This window comes from Eumetopias jubatus, unplaced genomic scaffold, assembly GCF_037043125.1.
Source record: "Eumetopias jubatus isolate StellerSeaLion01/CBP00866 unplaced genomic scaffold, mEumJub1_p1.0 scaffold_1, whole genome shotgun sequence".
NCBI lineage: Eukaryota > Metazoa > Chordata > Mammalia > Carnivora > Otariidae > Eumetopias > Eumetopias jubatus.
This window is the reverse complement of record NW_028274807.1, coordinates 216,245,416-216,262,027: the sequence shown is the minus strand read 5'-3', so window position 1 is coordinate 216,262,027 and position 16,612 is coordinate 216,245,416. Positions and strand designations below refer to the sequence as shown.

The 16,612-nt window shown below is 56.9% G+C and overlaps 1 protein-coding gene across 16 annotated transcripts in view; it reads left to right on the top strand.

The window, feature by feature from the left end:
* The first annotated feature begins 10,553 nt into the window (after nt 1-10,553).
* CELF5 (CUGBP Elav-like family member 5) overlaps nt 10,554-16,612 on the top strand; it is a 49,400-nt gene continuing 43,341 nt past the window's right edge. For 14 of the 16 annotated variants that reach the window (XM_028126260.1, XM_028126256.1, XM_028126250.1 and 11 more), the window contains exon 1: nt 10,668-10,812. In XM_028126260.1, the coding sequence (XP_027982061.1) occupies nt 10,668-10,812 (145 nt within the window). Of the gene's footprint in view, nt 10,813-16,612 lie in introns of all 16 variants that reach the window. The other 2 variants (XM_028126247.1, XM_088018179.1) reach the window with 1 other exon arrangement.

Sequence of the window (16,612 nt, the reverse complement as noted above, 5' to 3'; positions counted from 1 at the left end):
GGGATGCAAACCAGCTCGTTGTCACATGGGACCGTGAAGTGCGCGCGTTTCCTGAGTCAGCCAGACCACAAACGGGGCACCTTAAAGCAACAAGTGGATGAGCTCCCAGCGCTGGAGGCCAGAAGTCTGGGGGTCAGGGTGTGGCCAGGGCTGCTTCCTTCGGAGGCCGTGGGGGGTCTGTTTGGGGCTCTCCTGGCTTCGTGGGTTCCTGGGCTTGTAGCCATGCGGCTTCCGCCTCTGCCTCAGTGTTCTCGAGGCGGGTTCTCTCTCTCGTGCTCTTAGAGGACCCCAGGCGTGGCGTCAGGGCCCACCCAGTGCAGCACCGAGTTATCCCGACATCACAGCTGCACAGACCCTCCTTCCAGATCAGGTCCCAAGCTGAGGTTCTGGCGGACATGGGTCTGGGGGGACACGTTCCACCCAGGATGGGGGGCATCGGGCTGTGCGAAAGCCCACCCCAGCCCCAAACCAGGTTCCAGGAAGGTCGTGGCCGGGGCGCAGTCACTGGGTCACTTGGCGGCGGTGTATGGGGCCCAGGTCTCTGCTCCAGGCCCGGGAGCTCCCATTGCCTGCCTGCTCCACAGGGAGGACCCCGATCTGGGGCTGACCCTACTTGGGTCCACCCCGTTCGTCAGTCTGCCAGCAGCGTCCATTGTCCAGCTCTGTGACACTCAGGGAGAACAAAGGAGTGTCCTCGGGAGCTTACGTTCTGGGCGTTCTGGGTACGGGGGAGGACAGACCACACGTGGTCTCGGCTGCTGGGGTTTTTGGGGGAGCGGTGGGGAGATGGGGAGGTGAGCTGTGTGATCCTCCCCCTGCGGGGGGTGCTCACGGTCGCCCTCTGGTGGCCGCCGCGGGGAGAACAAGGGCGCCGCGGTGCAGGCGGAGGGATGGGCTGGTCCCCCCGGGGGGGGGGGGGGGGGGGTGGGCAGGGGCCGGGTTCCCAGAGTGCGGGGCTCACCGAGGTGTGCGGGCTGGGCCTGGAGCGGGCACTGCTTGGGTCCCCTGGCCCCAGGGTCATGGCCACCTCTTCTCAAGCCGTCTCCCTTCCCTGCTGCCCTCCCACCCCTAGGTCCGGAAGGTGGCTTAGCCAGAAAGTTCCATTGACTGAAACCAGGGAAACAAGCTACCAGTAACCCCGGCCAGGGTTTTTCCATCCTGCTTCTCAGCGCTGGTGGGCGGACAGGACCTCCCATCTTGAGAATGGGGTTCCTGTATAGGTTTTAGGTACGGTTGGGCCTTAACCCAGGCGCAAGGTGCACCGACCCCTGCGCTGTCAAGAGCCTTCCTACAGGGCGCCTGGGTGGCTCAGTCGGTTGAGCGACTGCCCTCGGCTCAGGTCATGATCCTGGAGTCCCGGGATCGCGTCCCGCATCGGGCTCCCTGCTTAGCGGTGGGGGTCTGCTTCTCCCTCTGACCCTCTTCCCTCTCGTGCTCTCTGTCTCTCATTCTCTCTCTCTCTCAAATAAATAAATAAAATCTTAAAAAAAAAAAAAAAAAAGAGCCCTCCTACAACGTTGGACTTCCCAGAGTCTGCCTTCGCCCTGGCACGAGCAGCCGATTGGCCCATGTGTTACCTGCTGTGCTCCTAAAGCAAGCTAGAGAGAGAGTTAACTAAACTTCCAGTTAGGAAAGGAAATCCATCACAGGTCCTCAGGCAGGTGGGCCCATGCCATCCAAACCCATGTTGTTCGGGGCTCAGCCGTCTTTCTGCTTGGACAGCTCTTTGCAAGTCGCACTCGAACGTTGCCTTGCTGCCCTTTGCCACCCCTGCCATGTGCCAGGGGCCATGCTGGGCCTGGGGATGCGTGGAGGGGCTACACTGTCCGCTGGGGAAGACAGGGAAAAGTGGAAACACGTGGGGAGTGGACAGTGAGACTCCCTCAAGAGCGCTTTTGAGTGAAGTCAGAATGACAAGGATTAAGCTGTGTGGAAATTAGGGATGGTGGTCCAGGCATTGGGCATAGCCCGTGCAAAGGCCCCTGGGCAGGACCGTGCCCGGTGTGAGGAGTGGCCTGTGTGGCTGGAGCCCAGTGAGCCATGGCGGGAGAGGGAGGAGGCGAGGGCTATGCAGGGCCGGAGGGAATTGGCGGGGCGTTTGCATCTCAATGTGATGGGGAACCGTGGGAGGAGGTGGGCCAAGGAGAGGAGGGATGAGGCCTGACTTAATTTGAAAAAGGTCAGTGGCTCCTGGAGGGCGGTTAGGAAGCCTCCGTGGGCTCCCTGGGGGCTGGCGAGCTTCACCCTCAGTGTCATTATCCCTGGGCAGCGGCAGCAAATGATTTGGACCAACGTGTGTGCCAGCAAGGGCCCTGTCGCCTCCATGAGGACTGCCAGGGGGTCACCTCGTGTGGCTTCGACTTCTGCTCAGGCGTCTGTGTTTTGAGGCGATAAAACACAAGTGAGCCTCCTTCCAGACCACCTCCACATCGCTCCCCGGAGACACTGTTCCCTGTCTCTGGCCTTTCTGTTCCTATTTTTGTTTTTTAAAGTAGGCTCCAACACGGGGCTCGAACTCAGGACCCTGCGATCAAGACCTGAGCTGAGATCAAGAGTCGGACGCTTGACTGAGCCCCCCAAACGCCCCTTTTTTGTTCTTTAAATAACACTCTTAGGGGCGCCCAGCTGGCTCAGTCGGTGGAGCGTGAGACTCTTGATCTTGGGGTTATGAGTTGGAGCCCCACGTTGGGGGTAGAGAGGACTTAATATATATTTAAAAAATAAAAATAAAAAAGCGTGTTTACGTACATCCTTAGGGACACATGGACAGTATGCAGGAGTGTTTTGTGTACAGCCTAACCTTTTTCCACAGACAGCGTCATACCGACCTGGGCTTGCGTTAACTTGCTTTTATAGTTTCCCTTATATACACGGCCCTTTTCAACACCGAATGGTATTCTGTCCCAGGAGGGTGCCTGCAGTTACTCACCCAATCTCCTCCTGACGGACACACAGCTTTCCCCAGCTTCCACCCCCGCAGACCTTCACAGGGGCCTTTCGGAACACTGGGAGGGCCTGGGCCCTGGTCTAGCCTGCTGCCTGTGGTTGTAGATAAAGTTTTAAAGGCGCGTGGCCACGCCCACCTGGTTATGTCTCCCCTGCAGCTGCTGGTGCGCGGAGCGGTAGGGACCCCGTGCCCAGCCAAACCCAAAATGTTTGCCACCCAGCTCTTTCCAGGAACAGTCTGTGCCCCCCCATCTGTGCTCTGGTTTTCCTCTTTCATTGTGGAGGAACCGGCCACTGCCGGGGAGCAGAGGGGACCTTTGTCCTTTGGCAAGAACACACTGCTGGCGTCGGAGAGGCGCTCTGATCACTACAGGAGGGGTGGCAGGGGTCGCTCAAGGACACGTGGCTCCCAGGGGCCGCAGGAATGTCTCTCCCGGTGGCCCAGGACACAAGGGGCATCCTCAGTCCGCGCCCTGCACCTGTCCCCGGATCAGAGACCCCCAGGAAGAGGGGAGAGAGGGGCTCGCAGCGGGCGGGCGGGCTCTCAAGGGACAAGTGGGGACGCTGCCCAGTGCTTCAACAAAGCCGTTTCCTAACTTGTTATTTGGACATCATATTTACGGAAACATACTGAGAACGCCAGAAAGAACTTTTTAAACCCTTCGTGTGCTCTGTGAACACTAACATGTCACATGTGCTTCGTCCCTGTCCCCAACCCCTTCTCCTAAATCTGTCCCAGTGCATTTCCTCAAATGCAGGGCGTCCCCCCCTCACAGAGCACTCACCCAGCTCAGGTAGTGGACATCGACTAATAACAGACAAGTGTTGGCCATTGTCCCCAACGGCGTCCTCTGTAGTAAAAAACATTCCGGATCACACCTGCCTTCTGGAGTCCTGTCTCTTTAGCCCGCTGTACCTTGGACTGTTCCCCAACTTTTTGTCATACGACCTGGACCCTTTTAGGAGGTATTTTTGTAGAATGACCCACAGTGTGGGTATCCTGGTGTGCCCATGCAATTGGGTTCAGCTTCTGCGTCGGGGGGGCCGGGGGACCACAACCCAGATGCCGTGTCCTTTGCAGGGCGCAACCCCCGATGGCGTGGATGATGTGGCGTCTGGGGTTTCCCCACCGGGGAGTTACCATCATCCCCTTTGTGACCAGGCAGTGGTGGGGAGGGTCTCTGTGCAGACCCTGGTACTCCTCCAAGGACGCACCCACTGGGGATTCGTGCCTGAAAGCAGGACCCTCTGATGGCTGCCAAGTGGGGGGTGCTTCTCACTCCGTCCCTCCTGCCTTTACCCTGCTGGGATTATATGTCCACTTGTATTTCCAGTTTTACAGAGGACAAAAGAGAAATCCAAACCCGTGAAGTATCTCGCCCTGAGGTCGAATGGTTGTTGGGAGACAGCTGACATTTAGTTTTTTTAATTAATTAATTAATTTTATTATTTTTTAAGATTTTATTTATTTGAGAAAGAGAGAGAGAGAGCACAAGCAGGGAGAGTGACAGAGGGAGAGGGAGAAGCAGACTTCCGCTGAGCAGGGAGCCCGACGTGGGGCTCGATCCCAGGACCCTGAGATCATGACCCGAGCTGAAGGCAGATGCTCAACAGACCGAGCCGCCCAGGCGCCCCCAGAGCTGACATTTAGTTTAATTCAAAACAAAACAGAGTCACTGAGATCGAGTCACTGACCACAAAATCCACCCTTTTCAGGTGTGCATTTCAGTAGTTTGTAGTACATTCGCAGAGTTGTGCCTCCATCAGCCCTAATTCCAGAATATTCCATCACCCCAAGAGACACCCCATCCCCTCCCCCGGCGCCTGGCAGCCGCAGATCCACCCTCTGTGTCTGGATTTGCCGTTGCGGACGCTTCCCATGCACAGAATCCTACGGTATGTAAGCCCACGTGGTTCTGATTGCGAGTCACAGGAACACACTGGGGCTGGCTCATTCAGAAAAGAGAATTTATTATCCATCTCTCATTCTAACTTGGCAGAAAAAAAAACAAACCCATTGACGACTCCCAGGTTCCACGTGGTGCACACCCAGCCCCAACGAGGGCTCTTCTTGTTCTCAAACTCAAATTCCCAGGGGGAGGATTCAGCGGTGGGGGGGGGGGGGGGCACGTGTCCATTCCTGGTCCCAGGGGCTGTGGCCCACCGCGGGGGGGGGGGCGGGAGGGGTGCAGGGGGCAGATCTGAAGGGCATCAGGGTCCAAAGGGACAAGATGAGGCTGACCATCACCCACATGCCCTGCCCCTGCCCGCTGACTGGCCATTTCCCCACCAGCAGAAAGCCAGGATGTTGGGGGGGAGCAAGGGAGACATGGACCCGAAAAGGACAAGGAGCCATTTCTCATGCCTCCTCCGGGGGCTCAGCCCTCTTCGTGCCCACATCTGGTGAAATAAGAGCCTTGCTGTGAAAAGTCCAGTCGGGACCACTGCAGACATCGCCCCAGACCTGCAGCCCCTCCCCTGGAGGCTTGTTGGGAATGCAGAGTCCCAGGCCCCGCCCCTCGGCCCCAGCAGGGTCAGGATCCACGTGTTGGGCAGGATGCCCAGATGGGCACATGCACATTCTGTGACGAGACTCCATCTGAGCCGACTGGAGCGGGAGAGCCTGCTGCTGGCCCTGGGTGAGCTGTCTGGAGGGGGGCCGCGTGGTGCGGAACTGCGGGCGGCATCTGGAGCTGAGCAAGTCAACGGGAATGACAACCACCTGGGCCTGGAAGAGGGTCTGGCGTTCCGAATGCCACCTGGCTGACCCCTTGATTGCAGCTTCGTGAGACTAAGAAGAGAACCCAGTGACTCGCTGAGCTCAAGTTCCTGACCCAGGGAAACCGTGAGACAGTAAACCTGTTTCAGGCCACTGAGTTTGTTGTACGTGGTTACGCAGTAGCGACTAGCTGATACAATGGTAGCTGGTGGTGTTCTCACTCTTGGCATCCGTGTTTTTCTCCGGACTTTGCTCTCCTCCCCTTACAAAGTTACTGCCGTGCCTTCCAGCTCCCCCTTGACGTCTCCTTACAGTGCAAAGTGCCTCCTTATAGGTGTTCTAGGGAAAGGGTCCTAAATCGGACGTGGGGGAGTTTTCAGGGCACACGCGGTGCCCAGAGATGCTGCTCAGGGCCACCTCCTGCATGCTTGGGGAGGAGGAGGTTTTGACACAGGAATGTCAGCCTCCAGGGTTTCCCGCCGGCCAGGGGAAGGATGGGGGCAGGAATTGGGACTTAAGTGAATTTGTAGAGTCTAAAAACTCGGCGTTTCTTGGACACTGTTATTGCAGGGCTGGGGCTCACCCCGCTACCCATCCATGGTATCATGTGAGCCTCACAGCTCCGTTTCACAGAATTGCCACCGCCCCTCCCCACATTTTACCTATAAAGGAGTCGGGGCCCAGAGAGTTCAGGTGTTTCACCCAGGGCCACACAGCACAAACCACCTTTTGTTAGGGTTAGAGCACTGTCTCCTAATCCAGGGTTTCCCAAAAGGTGGGACTCCCACTGTGATTTGGGGGTTGATGGAAAGACCACCTTTTCCAGCTCATTCGCGGTTCCACTGAAGACAGGAGAAAGTCTTTCAGGTGCTAACGGGTCTTTCACACCTCTAATGCTTGCTGATGGCCCTTCTGAACCAAGAGGAAGAGTGTCAGAGTCCAATTTAAACCTCCTAAAAAATATGGTTTTCACCGCATATCTAATAAACCTCATTCCTTTTTAAGGCAGCAATGTAGATTTGCCTTTATGATAAAATGTTTTAAGGTTTTATTTATTTATTTGTCAGAGAGAGCAAGTGCACAAGCAGAGGGAGCAGCAGAGGGAGAAGCAGGGTCCCTGCTGAGCCGGGAGCCCGATGTGGGACTCAATCCCAGGACCCTGGGACCATGACCCGAGCCAAAGGCAGACACTTAACTGATTGAGCCAGCCAGGCATCCCAGCCTTTAAGATCAATTTATTTAAGTTTGTTTTGTTTTGTATTTAAAGAGCTGATTGAGGGCGCCTGGGGGGCTCAGCTGGTTAAGCGTCTGCCTTCGGCTCAGGTCATGATCCCAGGGTCCTGGGATCGAGTCCCTCATCGGGCTCCCTGCTCCTTGGGAGCCTGCTTCTCCCTCTGCCTCTCTCTCTCTCTCTCTCTCTCTCTCTGTCTCTCATGAATAAATAAATAAAATCTTAAAAAAAAAAAAGAGCTGATTGAGGGACCCCTGTGTGGCTCAGTCGGTTGAACATCCGACTCTTGGTTTCAATTCAGATCATGATCTCAGGGTGGTGAGATGGAGCCCCACGTCGGGCTCCACGCTCAGTGCAGAGTCTGCTTGAGGTTCTCTCTCTCCCTCCCTCTGCCCTCCCTGTGCTCACAAGTGCGCTCACGCTCTCTCTAAATAATAAATAAATAAAATCTTTTTTTTAAAAAAAGAGCTGATTTGCAGGGACTCGAACAGATACTTGCATGCCCATGCTCCCTGCAGCCCAAGCATCTACAATGTGTCCATCCTTGTGGTGGAAGATGACAGGGACGGGAGAGCCAAGTGATTTGCTGGAAGCCTCCCACCCGGACTCTCCAATGGGCTCTGCTCCCACCCTCTGCTTCTTCAGTAATGTCCCAGCTGGCAGGACCCCTGCCATGATGCCAATTGTGACCGGGTTTCCCCCCCACCCCACCCCACCCCTGGCTGGAAACAACTCAGGCCAAGCGGCCTCATGGGCTCCAAATGCTTCCAGATGCACAGGCTGTTTTCCCTGCCCTGCCCCCACCCCTGCTCTGGCTGAGGTGCTCCAGCTGGGTCAGGGAATGAACTCCAGAGCTGAGTACCGCTCAGAAGGTGGAATGCTGAGTTTAAGCTCCCCAAGGCCAGACGGGAGCTGGACTAGGCTCTCTCCGGCCCCTTCCCCTCCACCCCCCAGTTCCTTTTGGGTAGAAGCAAGAGGCTAAGGAAAGTGCATCTTTAGCTCACAGGGTGCCTGCTGGGTTTAATTTTTGTCCTTTTTACCGACTCTCCTGGCACATCAGAGACCCACAGGGCTTCAGGCACCGTCCTCCGGTCTCCATGGAGACGGAAGCTGTCTCCAGCCCTGCTCCACCAGCCCATCCTGCGGCTGAGCCGAGAACCAGGGGCCAGGCAGGGCCAAGGGGTGGGATGCCGTAGGAGGGCTCCTGACCACCCCCAACCCCTGCTTCTCAGCCAACCCTGATGTCCTGCTCCTGTCTGTGGTTGCACAGGTGGCTGCTGGTAATAGTCGTGATAATAGCCATTTATTGAGTGCTAAGAATGTCCCAGGCACTATACTAAGCCTCACCAATTAGCTCACTGAATTCATGCCAGGGACGTCCCCCTGTTCACTCTTTGATGTCACTTGACAATTAAGGAAACCGAGGCTTAGCCACCTGTAGCGTGAGGAAGATGGTGTGGGATCGTGGGAAGTGTGTGAGCTCCAGAATCAGCTGGCTGGACTCAAATCCCAGCACTCTTTCTGTGTGACTTGACCTCTCTGAGCCTCAGTTTCCCCCTCTGTAGAGGGGGTATAGAAACAGTACGCCCCTCTTACAGTTGGTTGCTTTGAGGATTGTGCTGGGAGGGACCAGGGTGAGCTCACCTGGGGAGAAAGTTTAAGGGGGTGCCAAAAACCCAGTCATCAAGACAAAGATTATTTTAATGCAATTTAAAAAAGTCAACACTGATGACCAACAAATCCATAATGAACAAAATGTCAACACTTTAAATAGAATCAGTATTCCTGAGTTTCCCTTTTGGCTCGGCATGGCATTGTTACTGGTCCTGTCTTTGTTTTAAAACAGAATTTTTAATTTAAAATAAAAATAAAACAAATTAAAAATTAAAATCAGGATCAGTAACAGTGCCATGCTGAACCAATGGGAAAACTCAGTAATACTAATTCTGTGCTTATTTAAAATTTTGATATCTTGTTCATTGTAATTTTTTGCATTTTGATCTTTAAATATCAGAGTTTTTTATTTATTTTTTTAGAAAGTTTTTTTTAAAAGATTTATGTATTCACTCCAGAGAGAGTACTCACAAGCAGGGGGAGGGGCAGAGGGAGAGAGAATCTCAAGCAGACTCCATGCTGAGCAAGGAGCCCAACATGGGTCTCAATCCCAGGACCCTGAGATCATGACCTGAGCCAAAATCGAGAGTCAGATGCTTAACTGACTGAGCCACCCAGCCACCCCTGCATTAAGTGGGTTTTTTTTTTAAGTTTATTTAAGTAATCTTTACCCCTAACATGGGGCTTGATCTCATGACCCCGAGATCAAGAGTCCCATGCTCCAGCGACCGAACATAGTCTGTCAGAATCTGTTTATTTGCACCCACCCAGGGGGTTGTTGTGTGGATTGAATGAGTTCTTACATGTTGAGTGTCCAGCACAGAGCCTGGCACCTGGAAAGAGCTATGTGGTTTATTAATAAACAAGTAAATATATAGCATATTAGAGTTAAGTTAAAAGGGTAGGCATGCCATGGAGGAAAAAGCAAGCCAGAGAACGGACATGATAATGGCTGAATGATTTTAGAGAAGATGGAGAGAGAAAGTGATGAGGATCCAATGAGTGAGTCAGCCATGTACCATCTGGGAGATGGCATTCCAGGCAAAGGGCACAGCCCGTGCAAAGGCCCTGAGGCAGACCCCGCCTGCCGTGCTGGAGGAACAGAGACCTGTGTGGCTGGGGCAGAGCAGGTGAGCGAGAGAGACAGAGGGGGCGAGGGGGCAGGTCCTACAGGGCCTCGTGGGCTTTAATTTGGGGACATCTTTGGAGAGTTTTAAGGCAGGGTGACATGATACTCTTAGAGCAGTTGGACCAAATGTGTCAATATACTTTGAAATATTTTGAATAGTATGTGCACACAGCAAGTGTGAGGAAAAAAATGTTACTTCTGGTTGCTGCTGATAAAAGCACAATGGTTGCTATTTCTTTGTTTGTTTTCTGTTTTTGTTTTGTGTGTGTGTGCGGCTCAAGGGTTTTGCTGCTGAAACCCCGGACGATGGTTATTTCTATTCAATACGTTATAAACTTAAAAGTACTGAGCACAGCGCCTGGCACATGGTTATCAAAGTGTTCCTTTTTGGGTTTTTGTCGCTGATTTATTATTAGTACTACTACTGTTATTGACGTAGAGACCTAAAAGTGCCGAGGACAGCCCGGTCAACGCCAAGGAGGCACCCTATAGAACTGTGCGCCACTTCTAGTGTCTTTCCCTGTCGTTAGCAGCGGGAGGAGCGGGTGCCCCCTGGAAGCCAGGTCTGCCCTGCCCTCAGGCTGGCGCTCCCCCAGTCAGGAGGCGCGGCTGCGGACCCGCCGGCCTCGGTTTCCCCGCCGGCGCGCCGGGCGCCTGGACTCGGGACACGGGGGGCGCCGCGGCGGCGAGGCACGCTCCGGCCGCCAGAGGCCGCTGCGGAGCCACCCTTTTGTGGTCCTGATGCTGGAACGAGCGGGCGCGCGGAGGAGGGAGGAGGGCGCGGGGACGGGGCGGGAGGGAGGCGGGAGGCGGCGTCCGTCGCTCCAGCTGCGAGTCCGCCCGCCGCCCGCCGCCCTCCGCCGCCGCCGCCGCCGCCGGCTCGGTCCCGCGCCCGCCGCCCGCCTGCGCCCGCCATGGCCCGCCTGACGGAGAGCGAGGCGCGCCGGCAGCAGCAGCAGCTCCTGCAGACGCGGCCCTCGCCCGTGGGCAGCAGCGGGCCCGAGCCCCCCGGGGGGCAGCCCGACGGCATGAAGGACCTGGACGCCATCAAGCTCTTCGTGGGCCAGATCCCGCGCAACCTGGACGAGAAGGACCTCAAGCCGCTCTTCGAGCAGTTCGGCCGCATCTACGAGCTCACGGTGCTCAAAGACCCCTACACGGGCATGCACAAAGGTGGGCGCCCCGGCCCCCTCCCTCCCCTCCCCTCCCCTCTGTCGGCCTCCCCACCCCACCTTCCGGCATCTTCTCTCCCCCAGCCCTCCTCTCCTCACCTCCTCCCTCTGCTCGCCTCTGCCACAGCATCATTTCTCCCCCCCCTTTCCCACCCACCCCTCCTCCCCCCTCTGGGGGTGCAGCTGACAGATTCGAGCTGGCCCCCTCCCCTCCTCCGCCCCCTCTCCCTCCCTCCCTCCCCACCTTCCGGCATCCTCTCTCCCTCTCCCTCTCTCTTTCCTTTTCTCTCCTCTCCCATCTCCCTCTACCTCCCATCCTCTCCCCCCCCAACATCCTTCTCTCTCTCTCTGCCTCTCCCTCCCATTCCCCCTGGACCCCCACCCCTTCCTCCCTCCCTCACCCACTCTTTCCTGCCCCTTTGCTGGGGGAGCTGCCTGAACATCACCCCCCCTCCCCGCCCCCCCATTCATTCGGCCTCCCCAGGCCCCGTCGGGGAAGTTTGCACCTCTGGACTCCATTGCTTTGGTCATTTTCACAAAGCCAGGCCAGCGGGGCAGGTCCGGCCAGCCGCAGGGGACACGGATGCCCAGGACCCCGGGCTAATCGGTAACTACAAAGAAAGCGGGGTGGGGGTATCAGGGAGCTGAGCCAGGCTGGGGGGTGGCGCCAGCCTCCCCAGCCTTGGGTGGCTAAAAGGCTATGGTTTGCCCTCCCCCCCCCACCCATCCTCTCTGTTTGGATCAGCGTCTCCCCTCCATTTCTCTGCCCTCCCCCTCCCTGCCTCCACCTTTGGCTCAAGTTAAAACTGGCCTAGCCTGTTAGCAATGTGTTGAGGTCTGAGGCCAAAGACGATGAGCCTGGACTGTCCATCTGGCAGAGCCCAGAGCCCAGGGTGGACAGGGAGGCGTGGGCGACCTGGGAGCCCAGTGTGGGAGGCAGGAGGAGTGGGGAGGCCTGCCTACCTCCCTCCCACCTGATTCTCTCTCTGATGGGATGCTGGGAGGAGGTGCCGAGGGGCTGTGGCCCCAGCCCTGGGCTCCAATCATGGGCCCACTGTCTGAATTACGGTAGCTTTGAAGGCTCTCCTGTAAAGGTGTTGGCGACGGAGGGTGGGGACAGTGAAGGCTTTGTGCTGGACACCCCTGACAAGAGCCTGGAGATGCCTTGGGGATGGACCAGGGCCCATGACCTATTTCAGACCGTTTGTCTCCATCCTCTCTGTTGCAGGCATAGGAAGCGTGAATACATGTTTGAATGAATGAATGAATGAATGAGCGAATGAATGGATGGGTGGATGGATAGATAGATGACGGACTGGGGCAGACCATAGGGAGAGTCTGGCGGGATGGAGCCAAGGCCTGTAACTGTAGCTAGACCCTCCAGCTGGTATCTGAGAGGGAGAAAAGAAACCCTTCCCATCCCCCACCTCTTTTCAAATCCAACCATCACCAAAAAAAAAAAAAAAAAAAAAAAAAATCGGGCTTGGAAAATCTAATTCTTCTCTGTGAACTAGGAGGGCAGGGGGTTTCCATTCGCCCATGAGTCATGCTCAGGGGTCCACGGCTGCATGGAAGGCTCTTTCCACCAGCCCTTACCCCTAGTATGCCTGAAGGGCCCATTTCTAGAAAGATTCTGATGGAGACTGGAAGGGGTGTCCACACAGTCCCCAAACGTTGAATTGAAAAGCTGTCGGTGAGCTCTGGATTGGGAAGCCAATAGGGTGCAGGGGAAGGACACACTGGGTGATCCTTTCTTCTCCTTTTTCCCATTTTTAAAATCTCCCCTGGAGCCCCCCCCCACCCCCTGGCCAGGAAGAAATGAGGGACTGTGTCTCGAGCCTCAGTTTCCCCCGCTGTCCACAGAGCAGGGCCCCTTGAATGTGTGGTTGTTTTTCTGGCTGGAAATTCTTGGATTAGGGGCCCCTCAGGAGCTTTCCCAGAAGGGTGAAAATAGGAAGCAGGGTGTCCATGACACCTGCCTGTCACCCTCCATTTCCCAGGGGCCCTGGAAACAGGACCTGGGGCTAAGGCAGGGGGCCTGCCCTCATATCCACTCTCCGACACCCAAGGGTCAAGGATGGATCTCTCTCCTGATCCCACCTGTGCTGGGTCTGGCTGGGCTTCACCTGCGAGAGGGGCTGGGGTGTGGGGCAAGCTGGAGGTGAGGGGTTCTTGAGGGCCAGTGGCAAGGAGGGAGGCCGGTGATTGGGGCTCAGCTGTCTGACCTCTGGCCAGGGGCTGCCCCTCTCTGGGCCTCAGCCAAAGGGAGGTGGAATGATAAATGGGAAGTCCAGGAGGTGTTCAGGTACCTCCCGCCAACACTGATCTGGTTTAGTTTCCGGGGAGCCAACAGGGTACAGGATGCCTGCTGGTGGTGCTGGCTGAGAGCTGTGGGCTTGGGGGTGTGGTCCTGGCAGGGGGAGAGGGGAGAGAAATCCCTCCTGAACGCTAGGGGATCCCATGATGATGGGCACCAGGGGAGCCGGAGGGCCAGAGGGGGTGAAGTGGGTGACTTCTGGTGCCGCTGGTACCCCGTGCAGCGATGGCCACCCAGCATCATCCTTGTCCCAGTGATCATCTCACCTTTAACTGTCATGCCCGGGGGCCGGTTTAGGCCCCCCACTGAAGGGGTCGCCACTGAGGTGGGCTGCGAGCACTAGCCCGGTTCACATGGAAGGGAAACTGAGGCTCGGAGGGGCCAGTACTGGGTCTCAAGGACCAACCGGAGCTGGGGCCCCCACTGTCACCCACCTGTCTCCCTCCAGCCCGGGAATACAAAAGTCTATCTGTGTGATGGAGGAGTGACAGGTTCCCCCAATCCAAGAATCAGGCCCCTCAGAGATGGTGTTGCGGAGGGAAGGGGCTGTGACACGAGGCACCCCGATGCCTCAGGGCCTGTGCAGTGAGGTCCCATGCCAAGACCAAGGGATGGGCAGGAGGTCCAGCCACGCCTGGGGCTCTGGGAATTTGGCAGGGTCGGGGGAGGATGGGAAGGACACAGTCCTTAGAAAGAGGGCAGGCCCTTGGGCGCTGGCTTGTTTTGTTTTTAAGAGAGAAAGGGATGGAGACAGAGAGATGGAGAAACAGAGATTTAGAGACACAAGAAGAGACGAAGAGAGACTCAGAGCAGGAGCGGAGATGGAGAGAGACACCCAGAGACTGAGAGAAACAGGGGCAGAGGGAGGACCACCCCCCGCACCCCGCCGCACACAGCCAGGGAGAGGCAGGGGGAGGCAGGGAGAGCCACGGAGAAGGGGAGCAGGGAGGCCGCTTCTCCACTCAGACCTGTGCCTCACCAGGAGCTCAGGCCAGGACCTGGGGGGCTCCCACTGGCCAGCATCCCCATGTCCCCCCCACCAGGCCCCAGCCAGGGGACAGCGGCCTCAGAGGGGGCCCACGGAGGTGCCTGGCATGGCCGTGCTGTCCCTCTCTCCCGAGGGGGGCCGAACATCAATGCCCACCCTGCCCCGGGCAGGCAGGCGCCCGTCACAGGGCTCGGCCATCACTGCCGAGCGGCCCCCCATTTATGGTAATCGTATATGCATTTGCATGTTAATGACAATATTTGTCTTAAAGCGGAGGTTGAGAGGGGGGCCCGCTGCAGGTGGGGGGGCCGGGTGGAGGCCTGTGGTTTCCATGGGAGCACCAGCTGCTCGGCTTGGCGGCAGGAGGGGAGGCTGGAGCACGCTGAGCTCTGAGGCATGAGATTCGGAGCAGCGCGCGCCAGCCCCAGGGAGACGGAGGGCTGCCTGGCGGGGGCGCCCAGGGAGGAGTTGGCGAGGTGAGAGCCGCACGTGGGGGCTGCTGGGGCCCTGAGTCCGAGCGAGGCATGCCCCCCTCTGTGCCTCAGTTTCCCCAGCCGCCCATTCTTCCCTGATTTAACAGGCTTTTAGGAGGCCCTCAGGGCCTTTCAGGCTGGGATCACGGCATCACCTCCGTCCTCCTTCGGGCAGAGAAGGTTGACTGAGCACCTACTGTGTGCGGCGTTTGTGGGGACGTGGGGATCCGCGTGAACGGGAATCAGTGCAGGATTCATGATGGCGTGAACAAGACATGGACCCATCTACCCATATAACCGACATTTACTGAGCACGTGCTGTGCACCAGGCCCCGTTCTAGACCCAGGAGACGATGTTGGGCGACACCGATAAAAATGCCCCCCAAGATCTGACCTGCCTTCAAATCCCAGTCCAGCAGGAGGACACAGTGAGGCATTGCTGTTAGGGCTGTGATGGTGGAAACACGTGCCTCCAGGGACAGCCCAGAGGAGCCCCAGCCCCGGCCCCTGCAGGTGTGGAGACCAGGAGGGCTTCCTGGAGGAGGTGGTCAGCGTGAAAGAGCAGTTCCGAGCTTGGCATTGAGATGCGTCTGGTTTCTCTGCATCCTACTGGCAGACCGTGTTGCTACCTACAGAATCGGGAGACCTGCGGGGCTTTCCGTCTCAGAGGGGTCGGGAAGGCGAGGACCACAATGGTAGTTAAGACTTTTGGCACAGGACTGGGCTCATTATGGGACCGAGCTGAGGCCTGTAGGGTGAGAAGGATCTCTTGATGGGGACAGGTGTTCTTGGCACAGAGAATAGCATGTGCAAAGGCCCAGAGCAGTGTTAACTCTGGAAACTTCCGGTGGGGAGGGGCAGATGTTTTGCCCTGGTGGGAAAGAAGCAAAGGGTCCTGGGAGCCCCAGCGTCCCCTTCTGACCTAGGACTTTTATCTCTTCTGAGGGCTCTTCTGAGAGGCTCTGGCACTGGGGGTGGGCCCAGGAGCTATGTCTGGCACGAGCTCGTGTCTCTCTCTCTCACCCCTGACGCTGGGGGATGAGAACCTGGCCATTAGGAACGCTCAGGAGGACCATACTCACTCAGGTGCCCTTTCATTCATTCATTCATTCATTCATTCAGCCAACACTTCCTGAAAGCCTCTGGGGCCTTGTCTCATCCTGGGTGAGACAAGGATGAAAGCCCTCTGATGGCAACACAGAGCTGGCCATAAGCACCTAGAGCCAATGGTCAGGGCCGGCTCAGAGGGAAGGATGCAGGGTTGAGGGAACTGGACAGGGAAACAGGCTGCATGGAGGAGTGGCTTTAGAATAGGGGCTTTGAAAGGTCAATAGGAGTCTTCCTGGTGGAAGAAGCATTCCATTTGTTTCTTCACAGAGGCACTTACTGTGTCCCAGGCCCAATGATGCGGGTGAAACACAGCAGAGAGTGAGCTGGGCAGTCGTCCCTGTCCTCATGCATGTGGGCAGAGGCAGCTGGGTTTACAGGGACCTGGACGTGTGGAGGGCATACCTGGAGCAGAGGAGGAATTAGGTGAGACATGGGAGATGAGGCCAGGGAGTGAGCATGGGCCTGCAGGGCTTGTGACCTCAGACCGAGGGCACTGGGGAGCCATGGAAGAATTTAGAGCAGGGGAGGAACTCAGACTTTTGTGGAAAGGGAGCTCCCATGTCTCTCTACCTGCCATAGCCAGCCTCTTTCCAGACTCCTAGTCTTGTTCGGGTTATGCCTACTTCCTACGCAACTGGATGGAAAAAGAGGAAGCTTCCCCTTGGGGTGAGCCCACACTGTGGGGAAAGAGGAGTGCAAAGAAGCAGACATGTGTTCTCAGAGAACCAAGTTCCCCTCCCCCCCACATGGATCATATGAAGAGTTGGGGCTCAGAGAAGGGTGTAACTCAGCCCCAAGTCACACAGCAATATAGCGAGGCAAACCTCCCAAACTGAGCCTTGGCCCACTTTGGCAGAGGAGTGGAGGAGGCACAGAAAGAGGTGTGATTGCGGAGATGAAGGCTCAGGGTAAA